At 41.5% G+C, this 27,738-nt stretch overlaps 1 protein-coding gene across 2 annotated transcripts in view; it reads left to right on the top strand.

The window, feature by feature from the left end:
- The window catches only part of DOCK1 (dedicator of cytokinesis 1), a 558,093-nt gene that overhangs the window by 333,758 nt on the left and 196,597 nt on the right, over positions 1 to 27,738 (top strand). For both annotated transcript variants that reach the window (XM_065408426.1, XM_065408427.1), the window contains one exon: positions 6,826 to 6,920. In XM_065408426.1, the coding sequence (XP_065264498.1) occupies positions 6,826 to 6,920 (95 nt within the window). The remainder of the gene's footprint in view (positions 1 to 6,825; positions 6,921 to 27,738) is intronic.

Consider the following 27,738-nt stretch of genomic DNA (forward strand, 5'->3'; position numbering starts at 1 on the left):
TGAAGAGGCCGTATAGTTTTGACGTGCAATTCGTTGAAAGCCTCTTCCTTAAGTCAACTCCCAGCTAACATTCAGACTATTTGATAAGCATAGCTTTAGCACTTATGCCAAGAAGCAGGATCTCAAAAACTTTCTGCCAAAAGAATTAGCAGAAGAGCTTTCATAAACAGATCCTTGAGCTCATGGAGAAGTAAGGCCTGGTCTACACTAAGAATTTATTTCAATATAGCTACATCACTCAGGGGTGTAAAAAATCCCCACCCCTGAGAGATGCAGCTATACCCATCTAACCCCTGTGTAGACAACCACTAGGTCAATGGGAGAATTCTGCCATCAACCTAGCTACTGCCTCTCAGTGAGGTAGATTATCTGCATCAATGGGAAAACCTCACCCATCGGCATAGGTAATGTCTTCTTCAATGAAGCATTACGGCAACACAGCTGCGCCACTGCAGCATTTTAAGTGTAGAGAAGCCCTAAGTCATAGCAGGTTTTGTTTATAACCCCACTGCATTATGGGTTGGTGCTGTTGGGATCTATTCAGTATGAAGTTCAGAAGCATCTCTATGATTTTGCCATACCCAGCAGGAAATCTGAGCAGAGATACTTACCCGAATAAGCCAATAATTCTACCTAAAATTCCTTCAGGTCACTCTACTAACAATCAACTGCTCCATTCCTGAAAAAGTCTTCGAGAATCAGGGCCTCTCTTAGTACACTAACTATAGAAGAGTGGCTTGAAAGTCATCAACAAAGTCTGTAACTTCTCATCAATGTACATATTTTAGTATTTACATACTTTATAATCAATTTGTGAAGTTCTCTAATCTAATGTACCATTCAGAATAAATGTGATTCAAATGAAAGTAACAGTCTACATTATGTTTAGAATATTAATTAAAAAACACCACCACCTTTTTTACAAACATTGAATCTACTGGTTTGGGGTGCTTGTTTCAGCTGTCTCTTAAATTAGTGAAGAGAGAAGCTGAATCCTGCTTGCTGTTATACAAATAAATGTAATCAGTAGTTACGTTTTCCACCAAATCCACTGCTCACAACCTCCGCTCACTGAAGTCCTCCCCTTGGTTAGGTTGCCACAGCACTTCTTCATGCTCATGGTTCTTGATCTATTATATATGCTGCCTTTGACATGGTCATTCACTCCCTCCTTGAAACTCCTCAACTTCAGAGACACTGAGCTCAAACTCTCTCTCCTGATTTGTGTCCTGTGCTCCTCCACTTCCTCTTGTTTCTGTCTCTGTTTGGGGACCCTGGTTGAAGGGGTTGGGAGGCACTCCTGGTGCTGCTAACCGCTTCCCACCATTTTGGAGGGCTATTAAATTTTGTGAAGATTCATGTAGATTCTGTCTGGAGAACACAATGTAAGATTCATGGTTCCATTCCAGGAAGTTTAATTATCTACAAAGTTAGGGGTTCTCAACCTTTTTCTTGCTGAGCCCCCCTCCCCAATATGTATAAAAACTCCAGGGCCCAGTGGGGGTGGGAGGGGGGCTCTGGGATGATAGGGGGGACCCTTGGGTATAGGCATAATTTGACTTCTATTGGTGGGGGGGGGCAAGGGTTGGCGGGGCTCAGGGAGGGAGTGCCACATCCACCCCATGACTCACCTAAGCAGACAACCCAACCTGTCTGGGTTGTGGGAGGCTGCAACCAAAAAATATAACTCAAAGCGGGGACTCAGCTCAAAAAGTTTGAAAACTGCTCAGGGTGCAGGCAGGGGGGGTAGCTAGGGGCTACATACAGGCGGGGGGTAGCTCAGGGTGCAGGCAGGGGGTAGCTGGGGCTGTGTGCAGTGAGGGGAGTAGTTCAGTGCAGGCAGGGGGTAGCTAGGGGCTGTGTACAGGCAGAGGGGGTAGCTAGGAGCTGTGTGCAGTGAGGGGAGTAGCTCAGGTGTGTAGGAAGGGGGTAGCTAGGGAATCCGTGGGTGGGGAGGGGGTAGGTACGAGCTGTGTGCAGTGAGGGGAGTAGTTCAGGGGGTAGGAAGGGGGTAGCTAGGGAATCCGTGGGTGTGGAGGGGGTAGCTCAGGGTGCCGGCAGGGGGTATCTAGAGGCTGTGTGCAGTGAGGGGAGTAGCTCAGTGCAAGCAGGGGGTAGCTAGGAGCTGTGTGTAGTGAGGGGTGTAGCTCTGGGTGCAGGCAAGAGGTAGCTAGGGAATGCGTGGGCAGGGAGGGGGTAGCTCAGGGTGCAGGCAGGGGGTAGCTAGAGGCTGTGTGGGGGCGTGGGGGATAGCTCAGGTTGCAGGGAGAAGGATAGTTAGGGGCGATGTGACAGAAGGGCCTCCCTGCGGTGGCTGCTCCCCGAGAGCTGTGCTGGCCCCAGAGCAGGGCCCCCCCTCCCAGGCGGCTCTTACCGGCTGCGTGAGCAGTCAAAGAGGGCTGGGAGCTGAGGAGCAGACACAACCCCGGGCACCAGCAGCAGATGGGGAAAGCCACAGCTGCCCGCTCCATGGCACCAGCAGCCAGAGGAACAACTGCCCCACACTGCCTGGCTCTGGCTTCCCACCTACAACCTGGGTCTGAGGAGGGCTTGGGGAGAGGAGGAAGTAGGGGAGGCGGAGCTGCCCCACTCTGGGTAAGGCACTGTAGTTTGGGGCCAAACACCCTTGATCCCCCTTCCCTCCCCCCCCCCCCCGTCTCTTCCCATGGGCTCAGGGCTTCTGCCCATGGCGGGGAGATGGGACTCTGGGGCTGCCAGCTTCAGCCCCGGGCTGCTTCAGGGGAGGCTGCTGGCTTCATCCCCGCGCCGCTCCGAGCTTTAGTCGCACAGAGGTCGCCGGGGCTTGGGGCACCAGGTTTCAGACGCGGGGCCACGTGGACCCCCTGAAAGGAGTCATGGACCCCCAGGGGGCTGCAGACCCCCGGTTGAGAACCACTGTACTAAGTATTTCATCTGAAGTCAGATTTTGAACTGGCACTACTGGGAGTGTGAGAGATTACTTTCATGGCTGCTTTATAGTTTAAAGCAATTGCTTTTTGGCTTTCTTTAACCGCCACTTTGCTTGCTACTTCAGAAAAGCCACAATAGTTTGAAGATTTTACTCCTTTTTTAAAAAAAAAAGTTGCAAGCTATATGAAAACATCCCCCCTTACTAAAGCCCTAGCATATCTGCCTACTCTTCAAGTGTCCCTTTCCCCATAAATGGGCTGGTGTGGAGCCCACCTGCCATCTGCTTTATATAGTGGTGCTCTGGGGAGGCCTGGCTGCCAATACATGTCACTGGTAGGTGGGGGATCCACTTACCATAAGGGATGCTTTACAAGGGAGTTGCTTGTCCCCTAAAATCCTCCTTACATGGAGTTCCCATGTTTCTTATGTGCTCTGTAGAGAGCTTCAAATGATCTTACTAAGCCTTGGGATTTACTGGAGAACTCCTGGAAAATCACAACTCTGTGAACAGTAGAGCTTGTGAAACATGGTGTGTGATGTCTGGAGGCCTGAAGGATGGAAAGGGGCATTCTCTTCTCCGTTCTGCACCCAACTACAAGGCAGAGGGTCAGGCTTATTGGGAAGAAGGGAGAATACAGCAGGGCAGCCTCAGCCCCGTTTCCGGTGTTTTCCGGTCAAAAAAACATAGTTTGCCTGATATGAACAGTCAGGTGAGGCAGGGAAAGAGGCCATCACACAACAGGCAGGCAATGTCAGGGTTCTCTTCCCTTTCCTATCGCCTTTATTCTCTCTGTGTTCAGAAACTCTCACTCTGAAATCCTATAATCCACCATTCTAGAGGTCTTTGTATATACAGCTTGCTGGATAGTCAGCTGAAACAAGGAAAATTGCATTCTTTGTTTTTTCATGCCAATCTCAGCTAAACACTGTGTTTAAAAAATGGAGAACTAAAATAAATGGCTCTCCATTCCCTTTCCTCACCCTGATCTCTTTGTAAGTCCTGTTTGTCTGTCTATACACTGTCCGTCGTCCTCTCCCTTCCCCTTAGTTTAAAAACCAGAAAGATTGCAAATGGAACCCATCTGTCTCGGAGCTCAGCTGGTTACCCCTTCTCTGTCACCAGTGTGAAGCTCACTGGTGCAGCAGCCAAGAGGGCTTCAGATCTTTCTTGTCCTCAGTGACATATCAAGTAGGCTTCTCAGTTGGTCAGAAGGCAGAAGCTGTGCTATAATGAAGGAAGAGTTGCATGGTTTGCTCCTACAATTTGATTCTGTATCCTTACTTTACAATTAGAGCAGTTTGTATTGGTTCAAAGTAGCACTAAAAGTTTCTTACCTTAAAAGTTGCCGAGGAAACTTAGCATGAGCTGATGATTAAAAATAAAATCCAGACTTTTGCTCATAATGCAAGCCATACTGGCACAAAATCATATAGGAAGGATAGAATCTAAACTGCCAAGAGAGCACTGATATAAATACATAATGAATAAGTAAACTTCAGAGGGTATAAATTCTATTCAATAAACTTTACGTGCTGATGATTAAAGTACCTTTGTGAAAATGGGGTTATTAAAGTGTAAATGTCAATAGATTAAATACGTGGCTGAATCAGCAAATTAGCACAAATCAGACATTACACCACCTTCATGGTCAGTAAAGTATGCAAGTTGATCAGCAAAATGCATGAAAATTCATCTGCCACCACATGCAGCAAAGTGTGCAAAAACTCCACAGCTGAAGCATCCAGCAGAACTAATAAAGTACAAAATGAAATCTGCTATAAGAAACCAGGAAAGTATGTATCTGCACTCATAAAATATTCAGAAAGATAAACTCTATGGGCCCAAATTTGCCCTCATTCACATGAGTACATCTCCCACTGACGTCTCAGTTATTAAGCTATGAAGCAGGATCAACAAGGAAATCAACCATTTCATGTAGTAAAAACGTAGTTTAATGAAAGAAATACTACATGATTGCAGTCAGCAAAATATGCAATATGATCATTAAAAATTTGTAACATATATGAAAAGCTAGTAGTGAAGTATGCAGTTTGATCACTAAACTGAGAACACATTTACTGAGCTAGTGAAGTATTTGCCTGGAATGAATTTTGCCTTATGCAACAGTAGCATCTCATATTAACTATTAGCAGTTGCAAACTCTGGAAGTCTGGGAAGTCACTTCTTTTAATGTCAGAATGTCTTCTTTTACTGATGTGCTATGGAGAGTAATTTTACCATTAGCTGTTTTACTCACCTAGTGGTGTTTCTTTAAAATACATATTCTGTGCCATCTGATGTTTTGTGGGCCTCTTTGGCTGTATAGCCACTGCACCTAATTACAATTCATCAGATAAAAATATGTGAAATATTTCCTCCTTTGGTTGCTGCAGAATGCTGCACAAGACATTCTAAACCAGTCATCCTTTCTCTCACTCCCATCTCACTGTACAGCTGCTGAGCATGCTTAGGAGCTCCTTGGTTCTTGGAGGTGAGAAATTCCCTGGCTGGTCAATGGCAGTATTCATAATATTGACCAGGAAGAGCTGTATATCCTGGAAACATGCACCTCTTCTAGTATTCTAGGGAAAGCAATAACATTCCCAGGGTATATTCAATACCAGGACTCACACCAATGTTAAAATGTTTAAAAGGACAATGAGCAAGAAAGATTAACTCAAACAAGCATGGAGTTCCATTAAGACTTTGGATGGACAGACGAATGGGAGAACACTGTCTTGCATGAAAAGACAGATGGGTGTCATTTTTCTGTGTTGGAGAAATCTGACATTTTGAAGAGATGGTGTTGAACAAGGTTCCGTGTAAGCTCCAGCACAGGAAATAGCCATGGACTAGAATAACTGAGACAATTGTATCAAGAATAAAAAATTCAGCGGGACTAGCTGGTACATTGTGTGGGGTGAGGAGCTGTTGCATAAGCTCTTTCTGGCTCTCTGCATATTTTCTGTGGTTTTGATGCTCTGTAAAGTGTTGCATGTTAATATACCTTATTATTTTTACAGCACCGCAAATTGTGCTAGGTGCTTCACAGCACATGTAAATTGCATAAGTTTCTTTCTCCGGAGAGTTGTTTGTTCATGTCTATACAAAAATCAACTGGCTTATGCCACCAAGCTTATTTTGTGCAGCATCAGTTTTTCTCTTGCAGAACCAATTTGTGTCTCTTTTCAGGGGGAGCCTAAAATGATCATCTACTCTGATCTCCCATATAATGCAGGCATAGGACTTCCCTGAATTAATTCTAATTCGAACCAGAGCATAACTTTTAAAACAAGTCTACGCTGGAGAATCCACCTACTCACCAGTGAATACTTTTGTATAATTGGACCCTTAATTGCTTAACGTAGGAAATATTTTTAAAACCTTCTTCCTCCATCTTTTTACCTATACAAATAGTTTGTTTTAACGTTTATATTCAAAACAGGATTGACAGATCTCAATTTTATATATCTATTCTTCTTTGACTGGTGTGTTATGTTGTTATGTACTATGAAGTTCATTTTGTAAGACTTCATGCTTATCCTTAACTACATATTTATCAATGAGAGCTGGAATGACCTTCAGCAAAAAATTTCAATTTGATTAATTTTTTGTCATTTGTTCTTTTTCATGGAATTATACCATGAATTGGTTGATTACAATATAGAACTATTTAGTTTAAAAAAAGAAAAAAACCCTATACTTATTACAGATATCGTCTGAAAGGGATAAATAATATAATTATAGAATTAATATAAAGTTTACCTTAACAGTAGTTTGTATTTTTTCATTCAACAAAGCAAGAGATACCTTTTTGAACTTAGTCATTAATCAAGTGAGTTTTCATCAGCCATATGGTATCATAATTGATCTGAAAGAGTGGCCTTTTTCAAATGTTTTCCCTCTTACTTTAGGACTTTCTGATGGAAACATTCATCATGTTCAAGAATCTCATTGGGAAGAATGTCTATCCCTTCGACTGGGTTATAATGAACATGATGCAGAATAAGTAAGTACAGAGAAAAAGCGCTGAACCTTTACTGAGATGACTATTTCATGTTTGATCTGAAACAACAGTGTTGCTTAGAAACAGTCACACACACACACAATGCAGCAGAGAGATTTTTTTTTTCTGTGATGCAAATAATTATTTGAAAAATTGGCTTTAGAGATTGCAGTAGACCTGTTATTGAAACAGAAGCAGTAAAGCATTGCCTCTTCAGGTCCATCACAAGTCAAGGGAGGGAGGCATTTTAAAAAAACGTACACCAACAATTTTAGAACAGATTGTGGAGGAGGAAAATTAAACCAACATTTTTAATATTATTATTAGTTAATTGAATTTCCAATACTATTCCAGTCAGGATACATGTGTTTGTACATCACATACTTCAGAAATAAATGGCTACTGTGCAGGGTTGAGCATCTGCCGTGAGAGTGTTTTGATGTTGTTAACATGTAGATAATGCATTTTCATACATCCTAATTGAAAGGGCAGGGATTTAAAAACTGTCCCCATCAGCTTGATAATGAAGTGACAGGTTGCGAATCTTTCAAATCATGTTTTTTTGCCTTGTCACTGCTTCTCTGTTTTTTATTATTTAATTATTATTTAACAGGATTCAGTGGAATATTTTGCATTTGCCATTTTAGTAAAATCTCCCACACATTTTTGTGCACTTTTGATGCAAGTTTTAAAAAAAGTATCTTGTTTCCATGTTGCTTGGAGAAATATCTTGTGCATACTGTTAGCTATCATGGCTATAAAGTTGTCAGTTTTTACCCTATTAACCCATAAAATGGGGGTTATACTTTTGCCATAAAAATCCACTGTAACTTGAAACTTGGCATATGACAACTCCTCTCAAGAATGAATTTTATTAAGGGTAATAAATTGGATTAAAATGAATTTATTTTTAGTGGCTATGGTCAAACATGTTTGTGCTGCTGTAACTCAAAAAACACTGTGTTTTGAATAAAAGAACTTTTTCAAATTAGTTGATAATGTGGACGTAAACCTACTGGATTTTTTGTTCAAGTGTTAAATGGGCCCCCTGTTCATAAACTCCAGCTACTTTGAAGATTTTACTGCAGATTTATAATATGCAGAGATCACTATGGGAGCCTTTACAGCATATGTTATCCCACTGCCCTTGCCTGAAAATATCTCTTCCCCCCTCTATTTTTCTCTGTGCACCATCATTTTAAGAAGAATTGAGACAGCACTGGAAAGAGTTCTATTTGCAGCCTATTGGCCCCACTTACTAGTCATGTAGCAGTTACTGTTAAGAGACTGATATGCTTCTTTCTCCAAACTTGACAATGATGAGTGTGATGCTTTCCCAGGATTCTGCCACTGCTGAGAATGAAATACTTGTCCTGGAATTGAACCCAAATTTCCCAAGTGGCAGGGCCAAGTGCCTTGTGAATGTTTGTGTGGATTTTTTGTTTTTTTGTCTGTGTGCTACCAATTTGAAAAAATAGTAGCAAATAAGTTCCTTTTTAGGAAGGTGGGGGCGGGGGTTAACATACAGTTCTTGGTTCAGCAAATTTAGCAGTATTTACAAGCATGATGTTTTTAGTCTCGGACTATGGCAAGTAACTTTCATACGGTACAACTGAATAAAGGTCTGCAACAACTTAGTATAGAGGTGAAATTAAGACAGTGTCTGAACTAGAATAACTCTGGAAACAGGAGTGTGCAGAGGCCTGCAGGTAGGTGATGTATTGTGATTCTTGCCTGAGCTTCTGGTACCTACAAAGTGCGGCTTATGTGTATTTTCCTATACTGGACATTACTTCCTGAAAAAGCAGAAAAGCCAGCTGTATTGTCACAATGTTAGGGTCTTCTGTGCTATCACTCCCATACTTTTAGAGACAGTATTTGAAGAAGGTACAGGCTAAAAGAATGTTGTATCCACAAGCTTGTTTGTATTGACAGTTATCCAGAGAGAGATGTATAGAGACTTGTTCATCTCTAAGTTAAACTTCTTTACCTAAATTTAATGGGAATGTGAGCATTTTAATTAAATGCATCGTTGTGTGTGTTTCTGAAATGAATTGAACTCTTTAACTTCTAAAGTAGGGTGGGGCTTCCAAAAATAGAAAACTACATTTTGAAAATATCTTCCCCTGTCTAGTTTGTTTGTTTTCAACCTATTATTGGAAAAGAGTCACTGAAACATCCAGTAACATGTAGCAAATCTGTCTGCCAGAAATTGCTTCCTGTCGTCAGTAGAAATTGAATCTGAGTACACAGTGCCACACCACTATTAAAAAAAAAATTAAAAAGTGTGTACTAGTTCATTAATTTATTTCAGTAGTTTTAATACTGTTGTGATCTGGCAGTATGGGGCAACCTCTCAAAGAACATCTTTTAATTGTGCCCAAAGTATTTGCAAGCACATCTGTTTCCATGCATGGAAAATCTTACAGTTAGAGACACAATTACCCAGTTTGCACATTGGAATACTCTTGTGTACAGATGAATACAGTATTGCATATATGAAGAAGAAACCTTGCAAATATTTGGGTAAAATTAAGAACTTTGAAAATTTGTATCTAGAAATTTAGTAATGTGCCTACTTCAAAATCATTTTACTTGTATAATTCTGTATACAAAACTACATGCAGAACTCAAGAATTAATCTCTTATCTGCTAGTAGCCTCTCGGCTATTGGTAGTCCCTCAATGGAAAAAAGAAAAATAGCCCAACCATTGAGGAATGGTTCAAAAATATGGGATTAACATACTAATTACGTATCCAGCAAAACAGATAGATGCTTGATATTTGGTTACCTTTTATTCCTTACTCAGAAAAAATTCACCTGCCAAAAAAAACATAAAAAAACCCCACCTATCTAATTTTTTTGAATATTAACATTTGATAGACATACATGGTTTGTTAAATATGTGGATATAGAGGTTTCACTCAATTTAATAAAATCACTAGAAATGTCATAGGTGTTGTAATGATGCTCACTCTGTAACATGGTAACAACCTGTTAAATAGAAAGATCTGATGGCTATATTCCTGTATAATGTCTCTTTAAACAAAAGAGAACAGTTGTAATGATTGTTTTGTTCCTGATATTTACATGGCAAGGTTTAGTAAACATGTTAAAACTTCCTAAATTGTTAAAAAAGAAAAGAAAAAAAAGACCTTTGCTCCATTATGATTATACCTGAGTATTAATTATTTTCACTTGGTGCCCAGGCACACAGGGTCCCTTCTGTTCCTTTGTACTGTCGTTGTTCAGAGTGTGCTGTCAGCTGTTACTCTATGAACATGCAGCTAGTGATTTTTGCTGGTTAGTGGCACTTGTTTTGGGGTCCTCAAACCCCCTTTTTCGTTCTGTCTTTCGCCAAAGCTTCACGAATCAAGAAGGTAAGAGAAGAATGCCTTTGCCCGTCATCCTTGATCAGTTAGAGGGAGTTCGACTTAATCCAGGAGTGCTCCCCGTCCTTACCAGAAATCAGAGAAAGGTGTTCCTCTTTGTCAGAGTTCTCCTTGAAGAGACATTAATGTTCAGAGCCCTCTCAGCCTTCAAAACCAAAGAAATGGATGGCTTCACATTGTTGAAGTCCTTGGTGGGGGACTCTTTGGCTGCAGAGGGTAACTACTCCAGTACTGAAGGTAGAGCGTACCCTTTGGCTGCTGCTCCTCAATATCGCTCCCTAGTGGCTTGGCCAGGACAGAGCTGTTGACTCTGGTTCCTGAGCTGGGACAGTTGAGGCTGGCAGCTTCCTTAGAGCAGACACTGGAGCCATCACCCTTGATCATAATGGAGCAAAGGTCTATTTTGGTACCAATCACCCTGGAACCCTATGCAGCTGCAAAAGATCTCCTGAGCCTCTTAGTATCACCTTAGAAGATTACTGAGACTGAGAGTGTCTTGCCAGAGTGCATACATTGCCTTCCATGTTGCTGACCCATTGATCATGAAGCCAGTTCCAAGACCAATGGTAACCACTTTGCCTCAGCACACAGTACCGATAGCCCCCAATGCCAGTACCGCAGTCTAGCCATCATGGTCCCAATCTCTGATGACACCATCAGGTACTGCATCTCCCCAGCTCAATTGTAAATTAAGATTGTCCTCCCCCAAACAGCTTCTGCAATTGGCCCTGACACCAACCCCTCAACAGTCTGTAGTAGAGGAGGAACAAAGAGTCAGTGGGCATGATTTCTCCCCTAAACACCAATAGCCACTGCCCCTTTGAGGAAATGACCAACCCTCCATCCACACCCCTTTCAGATGAGTTGAAAGACTCATCAGCTAATGGACACTCTAGACTTTTCACTTGGCATCAGACAAGAAAAGCCGCATAATGTGCTGGGTGTTCTCCGGCTCTCTCAATCAGCTAGAATGGTCCTACCAATCAATGAGGTACTGCTAGAACCAGCTAAAACTGTATGGCATGCTCCTGTATCGATCCCTGCCAACTTCCATGTATGTATATAGGAGATATAAGGTGCTGGGAAAAGGATTTGAGTACTCCTTCCAGCCTCCCACCTTGAGGTCTCTGATCATCCAAGCTCCACAAGAAAGGTCTGAACACAAACTAGGTCGATTCCCACAGAAAAGGATCCTAAAAAACTGAACCTTTTCGGACATAAAGAGTACACCTTAGAGAGTCTTCAGGCTGGGATTACTAATTATCTGGCACTCTTCGCAAAGTACCATTTTCTGCTATGGAATCAACCCTCCTCTTTACTGGACAAGCCCCCCAATGAATATCAGAAGGAGTTAAGATCCACCATGTCCAAAGGGCAGGTCACCTCTAGAATGGCACTCCAGACAGCACTGGACTTGTCACATCGCTGCCAGGACCATGATGAAATTCCTTAAAGGACTGACCCAGGCCTTTCCACCAACTAGGGAACACTCTCCTGCTTGGGATCTCAGCATAGTGCCGGATTAATTGGGCCTCAGTTCAAACCCATGGCTACCTGCTCAATCCAGCAGCTTTCTGTAAAGACAGCCTTCCGAGTGGCCATAACATTGGCCAGGACAAATGGGGAAATTCAGGTCCTCATGGCAGGTCCCCTCTCTATTATCTTCCACAAGGACAAGGTCACCCTGAGACCTTGCCCTTAGTTCCTGCCTATGATTGTTTTGGGTGGTAGTAATAATCGATTCACTCCATGGTTGTCTTTTCTAAACATCATTCTTCACCAGTCAAAGTGAAGCTTCACACCCTAGAAATGGGTAGGGCATTTGTCCTTTTACCTGGATAGAACCAGAATGGTTAGAACCTCTCTGAGACTATTCATGGTGTTTGCAGGATGGATAAGAGGACAGCCAATATCCTAACAAAAACTATCCAAGTGGGTTTCGGACTGCATACCTACTTGCTATATTCTTGAGAAGAAGATTCACCTGGACGTTAGATCACATTCAACTCAAACTCAAGCAACCTCCACAGACTCTTTGAACAATATCCCTTTGACTGAGATTTGTAGGGCAGCAAGGTGGAGTTCAGCTCACCCATTCAGTACTTACCTATGCATTGGGGCAGGCCTCTAGGTCAGATGCAAGCTTCGGCGGAGTGGTACTCCAGTCATTATTCCAGTAGGAGGACTCCTTCCCAGATTTAAAATCAGGATACTGTTTGCTAGACACCAAGTGTCAAATCTGTCAACAGTCACAAGAATAAAGTTTAGTTACTTCTAGTTTAGTTTTGTTAATAAAATTTAGTTAATTCCAGCCACTGGATCTTGTTACACCTTTATCTGCTAGATTGAAGAGCCCATTATCAAAATTTTGTTCCCCATATACGTACTTATATAGACTGTGATCAAATAGCCCCTCAACTTTCTCTTTGTTTAGCTAAACAGATTGAGCTCCTGGAGTCTATTCAGTATAAGATATGTTTTACAATCTTTATCATTTGTGTGGCTCTTCTCTGAAGCCTCTTCATTTTTCTTGAATTGTGGACACCAGATTGGGACACAGTATTCCAATAGTAGTAACTCCAGTGCCAAATAGGGAAGTCGTATAACCTCTTTCCTCCTACTTGACATTCCCCTGTTGATACATCCAAGGATCATTTTAGCTCTTTTGGCTACAGCATTGCACTGGAAGCTCATGTTCAGCTGATTACTAATCATGACCACGAGTCTTTTAAAGACTCCCAGCTCCCCAGGATAGTATCCCCAATCTTGTAAGTATGACCTACATTCTTTGTTTCTAGAGGTACAGGCTAAAATGCATATTGTTTGCTTCAGCCCCGCTTACCACGCGATCCAGATGGCACCGTATTAGTATCTGTATTGGTGATCTGTCCTCTTCATTGTTTAACACTTCCCCAATCTTTGTGTCATCTGCAAAGTTTACCAGTAATGACACACTATCTGTAATGAAATGCTACCCATTTGGAATCTGGTAAGGACACCAGAGTAAATGTTTTACTTCTATGTGTGGGATTTCTAATGACCAAGTTGTCCAGACTTTCTTTTAGCCAAAAAGCAGAACACCCAACAGCATAATGCTTACCTAAACCATGCTTAGAGCAAAGTTGGTTGTTGACTAAGAAGAATATTACAATAGTACCTTTTGTTTTCCTTGAAGGGGTCTCATCCAATCAGTTACCAGAAGCAATCGTTCCTAGCATGTGAGTCTGATGCAATCATGGTCTGAGATAGCAGAAGACTGCAGGTTTTTTAAACCATTTCAGCTACAGTCCTGCAAAGATTTATTTTTATGCACTCTGAGAAGTCCCACTGAAGTCAGCAGTGCTACTCCGTGTGTGTTAAGCAAATGCATAAGTCCGTGCAGGATCAGGGCCTTATCATTTTTTTTCTTTAGCATATGTCTTCATAGTACTTTTATTAGACATCTTCCAGTTTGAAACTATTTCTTGATCTTGTACTGAGTTAGAATTGTATCTAGCTAAATTTACATTCATCAGCTTTTCACCTGAGGAAGTTTCTGTGCAAGACACTTGCTTTATAGGACAGATAATTCTGCACTTGGCACTGAACATTTGTTACTAAATATGTTCCTTTTTAAATTGCTTAGAAAATAAAGATGAACCAAAATAACTTTAAAGAAAACATTTCTTGGAATTCTGCCATTGTTATCAGAAGCTGATTTGGAATTATGCTATTTAAGATACTATAGATGCTTTTAAGTTATGTTTATTTTAAGGTTTATGTATGTGGATGTTTTGACAGAAAGTAGTAGTCATGCAAGTGAGGATCTAATATTACTAGTCTGAGCCCAAGTGTAGGCATAGTGTTAGTTATAGAGTAATTGTAGTACTAGCTTCCTTCCAGTACGCTATCAGTGAATTCTAGGTTTCAGACACGAGACTCCCTGAGATAGGCTGCCAGTTATATTGAATAAGGCCAAAATGTTGGGTGGCTTTCCTGTGATGTTCAGAAATGGGGAGTAGGAGATAAGAACATAAGAATGGCTATACTGAGACAGAACAATGGTCCCTCTCGCCCACTATCCTGTCTTATGACAGTCGCCAATGCCTGGTGCTTCAGAGGGAGTGAACAGAACAGGGCAATTATCTAGTGATCCATCCCCTCTCGTCCACTCCCTGCTTCTGGCAGTCAGAGGCTAGGGGCACCTAGAACATGGGGTTGCATCACTGACCATTCTTGGCTAATAGCCATTGATGAACCTATCCTCCATGAACTTGCCCAATTCTTTTTTTAACCCAGTTTTAGTTTTGGCTTCACAACATCCCCTGGCAATGAGTTCCAGGTAGACTGTGTGTTGTGTTAAGAAGCAGGGCTTTGGAGCTGTGCTCCGGCTCCGCTCCAGCTCCACGCAAAAACCTGGAGCTACTCCGGGCTCCAGCTCCGGGCTCCGCTCCAAAGCCCTGTTAAGAAGTGCTTCCTTTTGTTTGTTTTAAACAAGTGCTGCCTATTAAACTTCCTTTTGTTCCTTGATCACCAAAATCATTTGTGCTCTGGGACAGATTTGAACTTGGATTTTTCACTCCAGAAGTCAGAGGCTAGTGATCTAATCTACAGTGTTTGTGATAAGTGCACAGCTGATAGCCCTAGAAACTGAAGTCCATTTTCCACAAAACAGGCATTGTATTGTCATTTCTAGTGCCAGTTTTCCTACATTATTCTACACACAAATCACAACCCTGACCGGGAAGGACCATTTCTGTAGATGAAAGGATAGTTCAATCTCAGTGTTCATTTAATCCTTGAACTTTCTGTTGGCAGTGGTGGCGCCCAGTTGTGATGGCAGATCTTGTGATAAATTCATCTCTACTAAGAATTTGGTCCACACCAACAGTCATGGAGGTTTAGTTGCCCATGTAAAATAATTTTGGTGGTGTGAATCCTACTTCTTGTGGGCAGATGTCCACATCACGAATCCCACCACCACAGTTGGAATCAATTGTATCCCTGTTGGCAGTCTTACCACTGAGAAAAAAAGATAGGAATGAATCAGGAAGACTGAAGCCTCTCATGCCTACACATTGTTCCTGTAGGTGAGGTCACATTGGCAAGACGATATGCAGAAAGTTTCCCTGTTACTGCCAGTGCTGTATCTGTTCTGCAGATAAATGGAGTTGTTCATTTTCCCATTGCTGACAGTCCAGCACTTTCATGAGCTTTTTGTTTCGGTTTAAAAAACAAAACCCCCACAAAAATAAAAGAAAGAGAGAAGAGTCTGCTAAACATATACAACTCTTGCTCTTGAGCTTGAGGGCTGTCTGTTTATCTTGGGGAGCATTCAACATACTGATACTTCATTTTGTTGTTAAATGGTACTTCATGTGTATAAGAAATGTAATCAAATGTCCTCTATATTTTACACACAAAACCAAAAATCTATAAACATTCTACAAAACTGAATGAATAAATTACCTCCAAGATCATTGTCAAGGTCTCCTGTGCAGTCTGCCTTTTATCCTACGTTCTTCCTATCCTCTTCCCCTCTTCCTCATTTAAAAGAAATCAAACTAGGGAAAGAAATACCCTTGAAAAATACAGTTCAACAGCAATGTACAGTAGTACCATCAACAAATGCACCCATTTCAGAAATTAATTTTGTTCTCTGGTATTTTGTAGTAGCAAGCATAGTTTGTACATCTTGCTTTATTTTGGTTGTTTGAAACTGTCAGTGAAATAAAGGGTGTGTGTTACTACACGGTTGTCATATCAGCATCTGTCAAACTGTAATGTAATTTGAGAGCAATGTCTACTGTGTGTGTATCTGTCATCATTGTGGAAACTTTGCCACACAATGTCTCATTCTGAACAAAACAAGCTTATCTTAACCTTAAAGCTTATAGTACAGTACTCACTTAAATTGCTTTAGTGAATTATGCCTGTTGACAACCCAGAGCCAAATGAAAACTATTTTTAAAATATTAAACATTTGCTTTATTGGTAAACATTTGCTCTGCAATGTTTTGAACACAATTGGTTTTCTATGAATGAATGAAAACAACCTTCTGAAATTATAAATAGTTGCAAATTCTAATATAGTGTATCAAATTGGTTTTCAGTGTAAAGTTCAGTTCTAACTCTCATCTTTTGAGAGATCTGCTTTGTCTGTTTCAGTTAGGTTTCTAGATCTCAGCTATCATATTCTGTAATCATATAGGAAGAGTCAGGGAAGACTGTCTGAGTCATGAACTGGTTATTGATGGATCAGTAGTTGTCAGAATAGTGGAAATTCATGCAGGGTGTGTGGACATTTTTGGAAAGGAAACTGTCAGAAATTCAGAGTCAACAAGTAATTTCTGATTTATTTATTTATAAATATAAAAAGGAGAGACTTCAAAATTAGGAGCCACTTTACCAAGAATTTTTGGTAATGCACTATTCAAGGAGATAACTGGGTGTAAAGACAACATGAAAGCTTAAATAGATAACTGAGGTACAGTTCATTTACAACATATAGTCTACTTGTTGATGTGAAGTAGTAACACTTATTAGATTAGTTTTGAGTCTGGACAGTAGAGCAGCTTTGGCTAAAGGAAAGTGACATCAGTATTGCTGTCTTGTTATATGTCTTACACCATACTACGTTTACTCCTTTGCTAAGGCTGTCCTGTTAAGAGACTGTGCATACTGAAAGGTATGGGATCATTTTGAAGTGAGAATGAGATAGGACATATCAATGTTAGCCATTCCATATTTTTCCTGAATATTATTTTTTTTCCATATACTCAAAGGGAGAAACTCTAATTATTTACAGATCAGAATATAATTTTCAGAAGGGCATAAGTGAGTTGGGAGACGCTTTTCAAAAATGACTTAAGCACTTAGAACCTTAATTTTCTCTTATTATACAAAGCATGAATGGATATTGATAAGCTACATTAAGTATCAAAGGGCTACATTTCTGTAAATGGAAGGGAGTTCTGTTGTCCTTTGAAGCTAGTTGTATAGTGCTTTGACCTTTTCAATAAAGGCCTTGCAGGATGTTTTTACTTGATACAGTACCTGTCAAATTAACTAGAACTTAAATTAAATTGAACATTCCAGTTATGTTTTAAAATACAATTATTTTTCTTACTCTGTAGTCTGTACCTCACAGGACAATACTTTGACAGAATGCTCTTTTCAGTTGGATGTATTTCCTCAGTAAGGGAGAAACAGTAGATCTTACACAGTGGGTTATTTTATCTGAACCATTCTGTATTAGAGCTGGTTTGTGCTTGACATTGGTATTATATTGATAATGACATTATATGAGAGTATTTAGGGACAAGTGCTTTTCTTGGCACCCTAGGAAACCATTAGGTGTAATGGATCTGTTTTCCATCTTATCTATTTCCTAGTTCTCTGATTTGCTACAGAAGTTCTACAATGATCTCTTGAATCAGTGAAGTTGAGCTTGCCAGTACAGATGAAATTTTAAAAAAAAAAGTACTATTGCTTTACTGATTAATCCTGACTGTATTACTTTGTTTCTTGATTCATTGCTTGAAGTGGGTAAACATAAAGGTGATCATTAATTTTGTAAGACTTGCAGTTGTCAAATTTAATTATTATACAGTACTGGTGCCACCGTATATTTTGGAAAGCTTTGGGGGGTTTTTAATGGCAGGTGCTTGGGGACACATGGAGAAAGAGGCTGGGCCCACTGACTCCTGTCTGATGGAGGAAGTCTCAGAAATTTGTGGGCCTCAAAAATATCAGTGTAGAGCACTATCATTAGACTAATATGCATAGCTTCACCATTCATTAGTAATTAATGCTTTCTGAATGCGCATGTATTGTTTTTAGCTATTTCAACCTATTGTATACCATGGGATTACTTTTAATTGATAAATTGGATATTATTTTGAAATCAGAATTTAAAAAGCATATTGGACATTAAGAAGCATCTCTCTTCTTTTCTGGTAGTAAAGACAGGGGTGCTGGACCAATTTGTATAGTGGGGGTGCTGAGAGCCATTGAACCCAGTGTATAACGGAAACCACTTCAAGCCAGGTTGTGTGGCAGCACCCTTAGTTCCAGCACATATGAGTAAAGGCATAACAAGGCTTCAACTTGCTATCCTTTATAAAAGTTTCCAAAACTTTTCAAAGCAAGTAAATAACATAAAATAAAAAAATCAGATTGTATTTCTAAGCCACACAGGCTGGTGTTTTTGCCTTCTTGCAAAGCATTAACTAACCAGGACAATCTAAGAGTTGAAGCTGGAAATATCCTTGTTCGTTCATTAGCTGGTTATCTTCCTCCAAGAGTGATGGAAGATCCAATCTCTTCAAAACATTTTTAATACTAAATGCATCCTCTGAAGCATGACAATTGTAAAGTGGTTTATAAGATTATAGTATTGTTCAGTCCAGGGAACTTCCCATGCACCCCCCTCCTTTCTTCATTCACAGGGTAGTTCTTGTGACTTCACTGCTGGGAGAGCTGCACTGCTAACAGTTTGCACTGCTGTTCGCCTTCTTCAATACATTTTACTGGCTCTGTAATGCTTATTGTGCCAAAATGATAATGAGCAAATTAAGAGCCAGCTCACAGTTTGTAAATTGAAGAGCAAGAAGAATCTTCAAGGAAATATTTGCCCTCCATTCTTAAAATTTTTTTTGTAGTTCAGAAATTATTTTTAAGAGAAAAATATGACATACTGGTTATGCAGAGTCAACTTAAAAATACATACCAGCTTCAATCAGGACAGCTCTATTCAGCAAAAGTAAGATTAGATCACATTATTATACAAGTCTGTTATTTTTACTTTGAGTTCTTCTCGAAGATGACATTGTGAGTCATCATCCAAAGAGTCTTGTGTTCACTGATTCTTTTAACAGGATCCTAAGTGGAATAAAACTAAATACAACATTTTGTATATTTCTGCCAAACTTCCATATATACACTGGTGCTAGAACTAAGGGTGCTGGGGGTGCTGCTGCACCCGCTGTCTTGAAGTAGTAATAAGAAACACCAAATACATGGTTTCTGTCATCAGTACCCCCACTATAAAAATTGTTTCAGCACCCCGTATTCAGTTGAGAACATAACTATTTTTAGAAAGAAAATTCAGAAATGTCTCTCTTAAAGCTATAGGACAAATCTGAAATGTTATTTGAGAATCCAGTAAGCTTTCCATGTGCTATTACATTATATGGATAAAACTAATTAAGTGAAATCAGAATGATTACTGAAAAATCAAATTAAATTAATTTCTTTTTTTGGAGGTTATTTTTTCCAGTACCAAAATATTGATATTAAAACAATATGTGACTAGTTGCACCCGAGGAAGTAGTACAAGATAAACCAACACATTTGTTGTTAGTTCATCTTTATGTAATTTTTGTTGGTTGACACATGGTCTAACTGAAAAAGAAGCCCAGATATTCTAGATAGAGTAGAAGGACTGAAATATTTTTCTTTATTTTTGTCCCTCTTTGATTCACATTATATTTAATATTATTATAGGTGAGAGGAGCCCTTAGCATATGGCATTTAGGTTAAAAATGGATTCTTTAGTGGAAGATTCACTTCCCAACTTTATGTTCTCTAATTCTCAGAGCTCCCTCTGTTTCCTAGGGTATGTCTACACCCAGCCGCTAGTTCGGCGGCTGGGAATCGAAGTTCCGGGTTCGATTTATCGCGTCTGGTCTGGACGCGATATATCGAACCAGGAAGTGATCGCCGTCGACTGCGGTACTCCAGCTAGACGAGAGGAGTACCGCGGCGTCGACGGGGGAACCGCGGCGTCGACGGGGGAGCCTGCCTGCCGCGTGTGGACGGAGGTAAGTTCGAACTAAGGTACTTCGAACTTCAGCTACGTTATTCACGTAGCTGAAGTTGCGTACCTTAGTTCGAATTGGGGGGTAAGTGTAGACCAAGCCAGAGTTTCAGAACTAGATTGTGCATCCCTAATGTTTGCTTTGGATGTTACACAACAGAATACCAGGTCATCTGCAGGGGATCCTGAAGTTCGGGTCTCACTTCCTGTGAGTTTGAGTGAAAATCCATCGGCTGAGTTAGCTGTATTTGATTTCAGTTTTATTAAAACACAAAATGTTGGGTGTGTTTAAGAGTCAGGTCTACCATTTCTTCTTAAGTGAAAGTTTTAAGCTTCATAGCTGTGTGTAAAATAGAGACAGACCCAAACTGTAACAATGTGAATGCACGTTTTTTTAACGGTATATGTATTTGAGATGAAGCAAAGTATGTATATTTCATTAAGGCACTTCAGGGCATGTGTGATCCATACGATTCTGTCATACCTCTGGCAGCTTAAAGGCACTCATGCTCCATAATGCACCCGAGTGTGGTGATATCCTACTGTGACATATACCCTGTTATGCCTTATTGCTTAATTTCACTTTGCTTGGCTCCTCGTATCCAATTTTTGTGCCAGACCAATTGCTCTGCCTGGACCACCACATTCCCTGAGAGTGCCCTGAAGGGCTTTTGTTCTCTTCCAGCAGCTGCTGAAATGGTGAAACAAGTGTATTACACTGAAGAACAGAAAGCTCCCTTCTATGCTGCCAGCAAAAGAAAATGACTAATAGCACAATCTTCACAAGAATTGGCAGACTGTGCTTGTAGAGATTACTGTCTTAAGTTTTGAAGGATTCCCAAATTAGCATTATGCATGCTTATCTGTTTATACTATACTCAATGTCAGAGTAGGCGGTAATATGTTACATGTACAAAACCAATCTCATCAATTTTATCAGAAAAATAAATGATGCCTATAGTACTTTACACAGCACTCTTCTCCAGTGAGTATTTTAACAGATTCTTTTACATTCTTGCTCCTGTTTTTCACCATCAGATCCATGTATTTCCAGAATACCTTTTTCACACTCGTTGCCTTTCTTGTGTCCTTGTTGGCGTATACCCAAGAGTTCGTTGTTTCTTCTAGGTACTGTTTTGGTACTCTAGCCCTCACTTAGAAAGCACTTTAAGTAATTACAAATGAACATGAACATTTCTTTCGTATTTAAGAGGTGTTCATGCTCTTAGGTCTGATGCCACTTAAGTCTTAGTCCACTTAGTCCATCACTAATAAATGAAATGATTTGGAATGTACACATACTCCATTTTTAAAAAGACCTAAAACAGTAAAAAAAGACTGAACACTCAGAAGTCAGGCGAAGCCAAAGTTAGGGTTGTGTATTGCCTTACAATTATTATTTATATTATGGGAGTGCCCAAAAGACCCAGATAGAACTGGGCCTCATTGTGCTAAGTGCTGTACAAACAGGCTTTGCCTGAAGAGCAGACAATCTTGCTATGTGGAAAAAACGAAGGTAATAGTTAAACAGTCATCTAGTGACATAAGCTAGCTATGTGCAAAATTGGATCGGCTTACTGTAAACACTTGTAAATTTTAATTTCAGATACTCTCTGTGTAACTATATAACCCTTCATGCTCACTAACACTTTCCATTGGCCTCAGCCCACCCCCAAAGTGATCCTGAATTCACTGCCTGTTTTCCCCTAATTCTGTTTAAATAATCCCCAATGATCCCTCTTCCTAGCAGTGTTAGTTCCCTTGAAAAACAAACCAAAAAACCCTTGGTTCTCCAATGGCTCCTCTTCCTTATGGACAGCTGCCCCACATAGAGATGGGAGTCTCCCAGAACCCACTCGGAACATCCTTTGTTCAAATAGAGACTTGAATGCCCTGATGTCACGGTGTTTTGCATTTGTGAAGGACACTGCAGGGGTGTCTCTGGGGCTCCACTTGCACTCTTCACCCTCTGCCTGCTGCCATTTGCGCAGGTGTTGGGAGTCCCTGTGGCTGTTCCTGTGCTCTTCATCCATAGGATACTTTAGCAAATCTTTGCTCTCAATTTGCTGAAATAATGAGTCTTTCCTCCTTCCAGGTAGGCAAATGTAGTCAGACCATTTCTTGCTCAGCTCTGGGATGCTCATAGCATATTGCCCCATATGTGTGGCTCCCTCCTCTCTCTACTGCACATATTTCACAAGCGAACATGTTGTGAAAATATTAATGCAAAGAAAGTTGGTGTTTGTGAGTGGAAGGAACACAAATGTGGTGGTGGTAGTTAACATTGTGAGTTTGCTGTGGAGTAAGCTGTAGCTGACTGAGGTGTTTTGAATGGTGACTAAAGAGGTGATGGTGACTTCTTGTGTGCATGGAGGTCTCTTATCTTGCAGCACTTAACTGTTAATTTCCTTACTGTTATAGGTTTGTGCCAGAAGGCATAGCATGGAAACAAACTTAACCTTTTTGACAGTGTTTTATGTGGCAGTTCAAAATTATATATAGAAATAACTGTGGACAAGCAATAGGGAAAAAACCCCACATTGAACAAAGACAAAGCCCTAGACTTCTGCATTACTTGAACCCGGCAACAACTATCCCTACCAATCTCACATTTCTCACTTGCACGTCTGTGTTTTCCTTTAGATGAGAGAAATCCACTCCTGTGTCATATGAAGTTATCGGGTGCTGTCATTAATCTTACAAATAAGGGGCCAGACCCAGGCCACCACTCAATTCAGAATAAAGGGGTTGGGAAGCTATCTTAACAGAACAGCTGACAATTCCATTGGCGTGGGAATCAGCTCTGTCCCAACCTTCAGGTTAACAACTGACACGTTTCACCCGATGTGATTTTTTTTTTTTTTAAACCAAGTCTAGAAAGGAGTTCACTATGGAAACACTGGGAAGCTCCAAATGATAGTTGTTGTCTAAGTAACTATATATTCCCTTCTTGATTTATATTTAATTTGAACTGTTCTTACTCTGTACTCATATTTCTGCAGATGAAATAATTGTGTGATGCAGGGTGGTCTAGCATCCTTGAAGTAAAAAGTAGCAAATGTAAATGTATGTGGTAGCTAAAGTTTGAATGGGCCACAGAGGTGACTAGCTTAACATTCTTAGGATGAGCACCCTTAGGGGCTGTTCCCGTCCTTACACAAAGGCCGAGGGCAATTGAAATCCAAATGCTTGCAGGAGAGCAGGGACTGGTCCCTCCATGCACTTCTTGGAATGCAAATCTCTCCAAATGGCTTGAGTAGAACCAAGTACTTGGTCCAGTCCCTTCCTCACCAATTCACCTAGCTGGTAGAGTGCAGAGAGGGGGTAGCGCTCTACCATGTGTGCTGTCCCTGCTCCAGGCGGTATTTTGCATCCTGAGGCAAAGTCAGTCCCAGAGATCTCCTAGAGGTGTGCAGCTCAACAGCGCCCACTTCTAAGGACTAGCTACATACCAAAATCTAGCTCCAAATAAATATTGATATGAAAATGTTTTGCACAAAACTTGTTTCAAAAAATATGAATGTTACACAGAAAGTTGACATTATAAATGGGCCCAGCAACATTGTAAAACAAAACGATTGGGGGGAAAAGACCCTGTCCTCCATAAATATGTTGTTTCATGTAATGATTACAATTTTGGTGCCCCATAGTGCAAGCACTCAGGTGACTTGTCCCATTTTGTTACTTGTGAGAGTAAGACTTGCAGGATCAGGCTCTTTATTAAAAGCAATCCAGTGAAGTGTTGTTAGCATCATATATCAAAATACCAAGTTTCATTATTTTTCTCTTTGATGCAGTATGTGTTAGGAACAAGAATGTGTGGGTATTTGTTTCTTATAAAAGCAAGAGTGTGAAGTAGGTAATTAAACAAGTCGGAGGTGTTAAATTAAAAAGAATACTTGAGCAGTATTCCTTTTTATTACCGTAAAAAGCTGTTATATCATGTGATAGCTATTTTTGAACAGAGGATATTGTATTTTATTTAAAATGGTGTTCTTTTCCTTTGGCAATTTAATTTAAAATAATGCTCTTACCTAGGTTTATAAACTATACCTAGTGGATGACAGATATTTTGCTTTTTCACATTTGTAAATGTAGCCTTATTCATCTCACCTATTTTTCACTATGTAAAATAATCTGACTACCCTTTTCCACGTTCGTAAATATCAGAAATTCTTCAGCATACTATGTAAGTGGTCGTTCAGACTTTGTCGCAGATTACAGGCTGAGAGAAGCATTTAAGATTTCTGTAACCAGTTTTGAAACTGGACTGTAGATTCTTTGGTTTTGGCCATTAATGGCTTTAATGTCTCTTTATTCATCTCCCTTTCTTGTATCTTCAAACATGAAAAAGAGAAAAATGATGTTTTAGGCTGCTTGCCGTTTTGGGGAAACATTTTACTTACTGTTTCTGCAAAATGTTGTGTGTGGACTGTATTTCTATCTCTCTGCTTGAAAAAAGCTTCTAGATTAGGTATTACTGAATTTCAGATAAGAGGAAAGTATTGTTATTTAAAGGGACTCGTATAAGACACTTGAATGAAAGAGCCCTGACAAAGGAGAGTTATGTATATCTGAGTTCTGCTCTGTGATGAAATACCCTAGCCCTAGACTCTGCTCAGACTCAGGAAAACTTAAAAGCACATGTGGGACCCAAACACAATGGCTTGGTGAGTGACCAGCAAGGGAGCTAGAGTAGGGCGGTGACTTACTAGGGCTACTCCTGGGGGAATTCTGCGTCACTGCGGTTGCGCAGAATTCATGCCCCCCACAGATTTATTTGCTTCCCCGCAGAAAAATGACTTCTGACGGGGAAGCAAAGGGAAGCCCCAAGAGCGGTCAGGCGCCCCCTCCCCGACGATACAGGCAGGTTGGTTTGGGCACCCAAAGCAGCCGGTAGAGACATAAATCACTGCCGGGGGTGGGAGGGTGGGCAGTCGTGCGTGTGAGAGAGAGAGAAAGACACTCTGTCCCTCTCACTTGCTATTGCGGCACACTCGGCGTGGATGGGCAGGGCTTTGGGGTGTTTCTGAAGAGGAAGTTGTGGGGAAGGCTCTGTCCCCTCAGGCAGAGCAGAATGTAGAGCTTGCCTGCTTAGTGAATTGTTCCCATTGTTCTTAGTGAATTCCTCCATGAGTATAAAACAGGTGTAAAAATTTTAAGGATCCTTTATATTGCTAGAGTGGTGTAAAGGACAGTATGGCCTTATAAATGCTTATGGTGCTTTAGTGATTAGAACTGGTCTAAATTTTGGACTTGATATTTCCCTGTTTGTACATCCAAGGATTGCATTTGTCCTTATCACAGGGTGACACTAGCTCTTTAAGAGGAAAGAGACCAGTGCACCTGTGATTGGCTAGCTGATCCCCAGCTGGGATTGAAAGAGGGCAGCTGGGCCCTAGAGGGGAAGAGAGGGGGAGAGTCAGAGCCTGAAAGGAGCCAGACACAGGAAGGGCAGGTGAGAGCTGCCTGAGGAGGAAAAGAGTGACCCAGGGACAGTAGATCAGCAGAGACTTGGCATGAGGTGCTTGGAAGAAAGCTATCGGGGACCTGGGAGAGAGAGCTGAGTTCTGATGAAAGCTGGAAGAAAACTGTTGACTGGAACTGTCCAAAGTTGGGAACACTGCCAAGGTCTGAGAAGGCTTGGGTTTTTAGAAAAAGGGAAAGATCCAGCTTGGTCAGGGGTAGCCCAGCCCAGAAACAAGAGAGTTGTTGCTGGAGGGTGGATCCACAGGTGTAGAACTCTGAGGCAGGAGGATGAGCAAGGGTCAGGGCTGCAGTAGAACCAGGAACAAGGGATTGATCCCAAAGAGACATTCCTTGAGCAGGGGTTGGACTCACAGGCAGGAAGGCCTTGGTAATGGAACATTGTGGGGTGTTCTGTTATGGGAGACTTGACTTGGGGCCTGTGTAGATGAGTCATAAGACTGGTCACTCTCATGTGGAGGCCTGGAGAGTGGGCCCTGGAACAGGGGCAAAAGGAACAGGGGACAGAGTGCAGGTGGACTCTACAGTGGGTGAAAAGAAAGTGCTGTCCCTGGAGAGAGGAATGGAAAACCACTGTACTGTTTATATGTGTTACTGTGATAACTTGAGAATGGCTTTCCTACAATAGTTTTGAGGAATTACTGCAATGGTTTATATGAATAAATTATGCCTGAAGGTGGGACTTTGTACTGGACACTGAGATTGTCCATGCTCCTTTTTATGGATGAATGAAGGGGAAACTGAGACTCACAGCCATCTGGCAGTGATTAAGCTAGTGACCACTATTCTGACCACTGAGAGTAGTAGCCTATGCAAACAACTTTACTGTTATCTTATCTGACGCTACCCTGTCCCCATTTGTCTGTCTGCACTTCGCATCTTTTCAAAATCCCAGACTTTTGGGGGCAGCATTACAATCCATCCTCTGTGGGTGTTGTGTTTTGATTGTTCAAAATTTCAGTAACCTATTGAAATGCAGTGAAATAAGTGACCTCTAAAACAGGATCTAAAGCAGCGTTTCTCAAATGCGGCCACAGTGGCTGCATGCGGCCATCAGCGGCTTTTCTTGCATCCACGACAGCCTCTGGATGGTATTGGGGGGGGGAGGGGGAGACGGGGAGCAGCAACCCCTCCCTTCCCTATTGATCCTGGATGTGCCACCTTGGTGTTGGTTGGTGGGGCCGCCAGCACGAGTCGGCTCCTTGCACCACCTCTGGAGACACGTGGGCACAATGCCGGAGGAGCAGGCGGCCGGTGAGTTTGTGACCCACCTTCCAAGGGACGGTGGGGCTTGGGCTCTGGTTCCAGCCACAGGGCAGTGAGACTTTGAGCTCTGGCCATGGGATGGGGGCTCTTCGGGCTCTGGCCACAGGCTTCGACCACAGGCCGAGGAGGCTTCAGGTTCCGGCCCCAAGCTCCAGCCGCAGGGCCTGGAGGCTTCAGGCTCCAGCCGCGGGGCAGCAAGGCTTCGGGCTCCGGCCCTGGCTGTGGGGTGGTGAGGCTTCAGGGTCTGGCCCCGGGTTCCAGCCGCGGGTCAGTGAGGTTTCTGACTCCACTCTGTGGCCTTCGCTCTGAGGCCACCAAAAAATTTGTCTTGAGAACCCCGATCTGAAGAGCCACTATCAAGTTTCGTTTCTCCACTGCCCCCCAAAAGCTTTAGATATTCTAGCTCAGAAGGCTCTTATCTCAGGAAAGCTGATGGTAGGAAGGGTCTTACTTGTTGCTTCTCAGCCTTAATGCTGTAACCCTAAATTGAGGTACTTTTTAAAGCCAATATGAACAATGACAATCCAAAGTAGGTGCTCACATACTACAATGAGGAGGATGAGGTAAGAAACAACATAGACTAGAATAGAAAGTCAAATGGAAAATCTGGGCTCACAATTCTTCCTTAAATGATGACATTGTACTTCAATGTTATTTGTAGTACACATGGGACACACATCATGTTCTGAGACTGCAATACTTAAATGCATAGCATGCGTCTACACAAGCTGGGAATAACAACCCCTTGCTCTAATGTAGATGTAGTCTATGCATCTACACACTGTGCCTATACACCCATGCTTCCTCTGCTCAACCTAGTGCCCTGAAAATAAGCAGTATAGCCAGGGTAGCACAGACAGCGGGCTGGGCTCCCTG

Source organism: Emys orbicularis, chromosome 7 (genome assembly GCF_028017835.1).
Source record: "Emys orbicularis isolate rEmyOrb1 chromosome 7, rEmyOrb1.hap1, whole genome shotgun sequence".
In the NCBI taxonomy this organism is placed as follows: Eukaryota; Metazoa; Chordata; order Testudines; family Emydidae; genus Emys; species Emys orbicularis.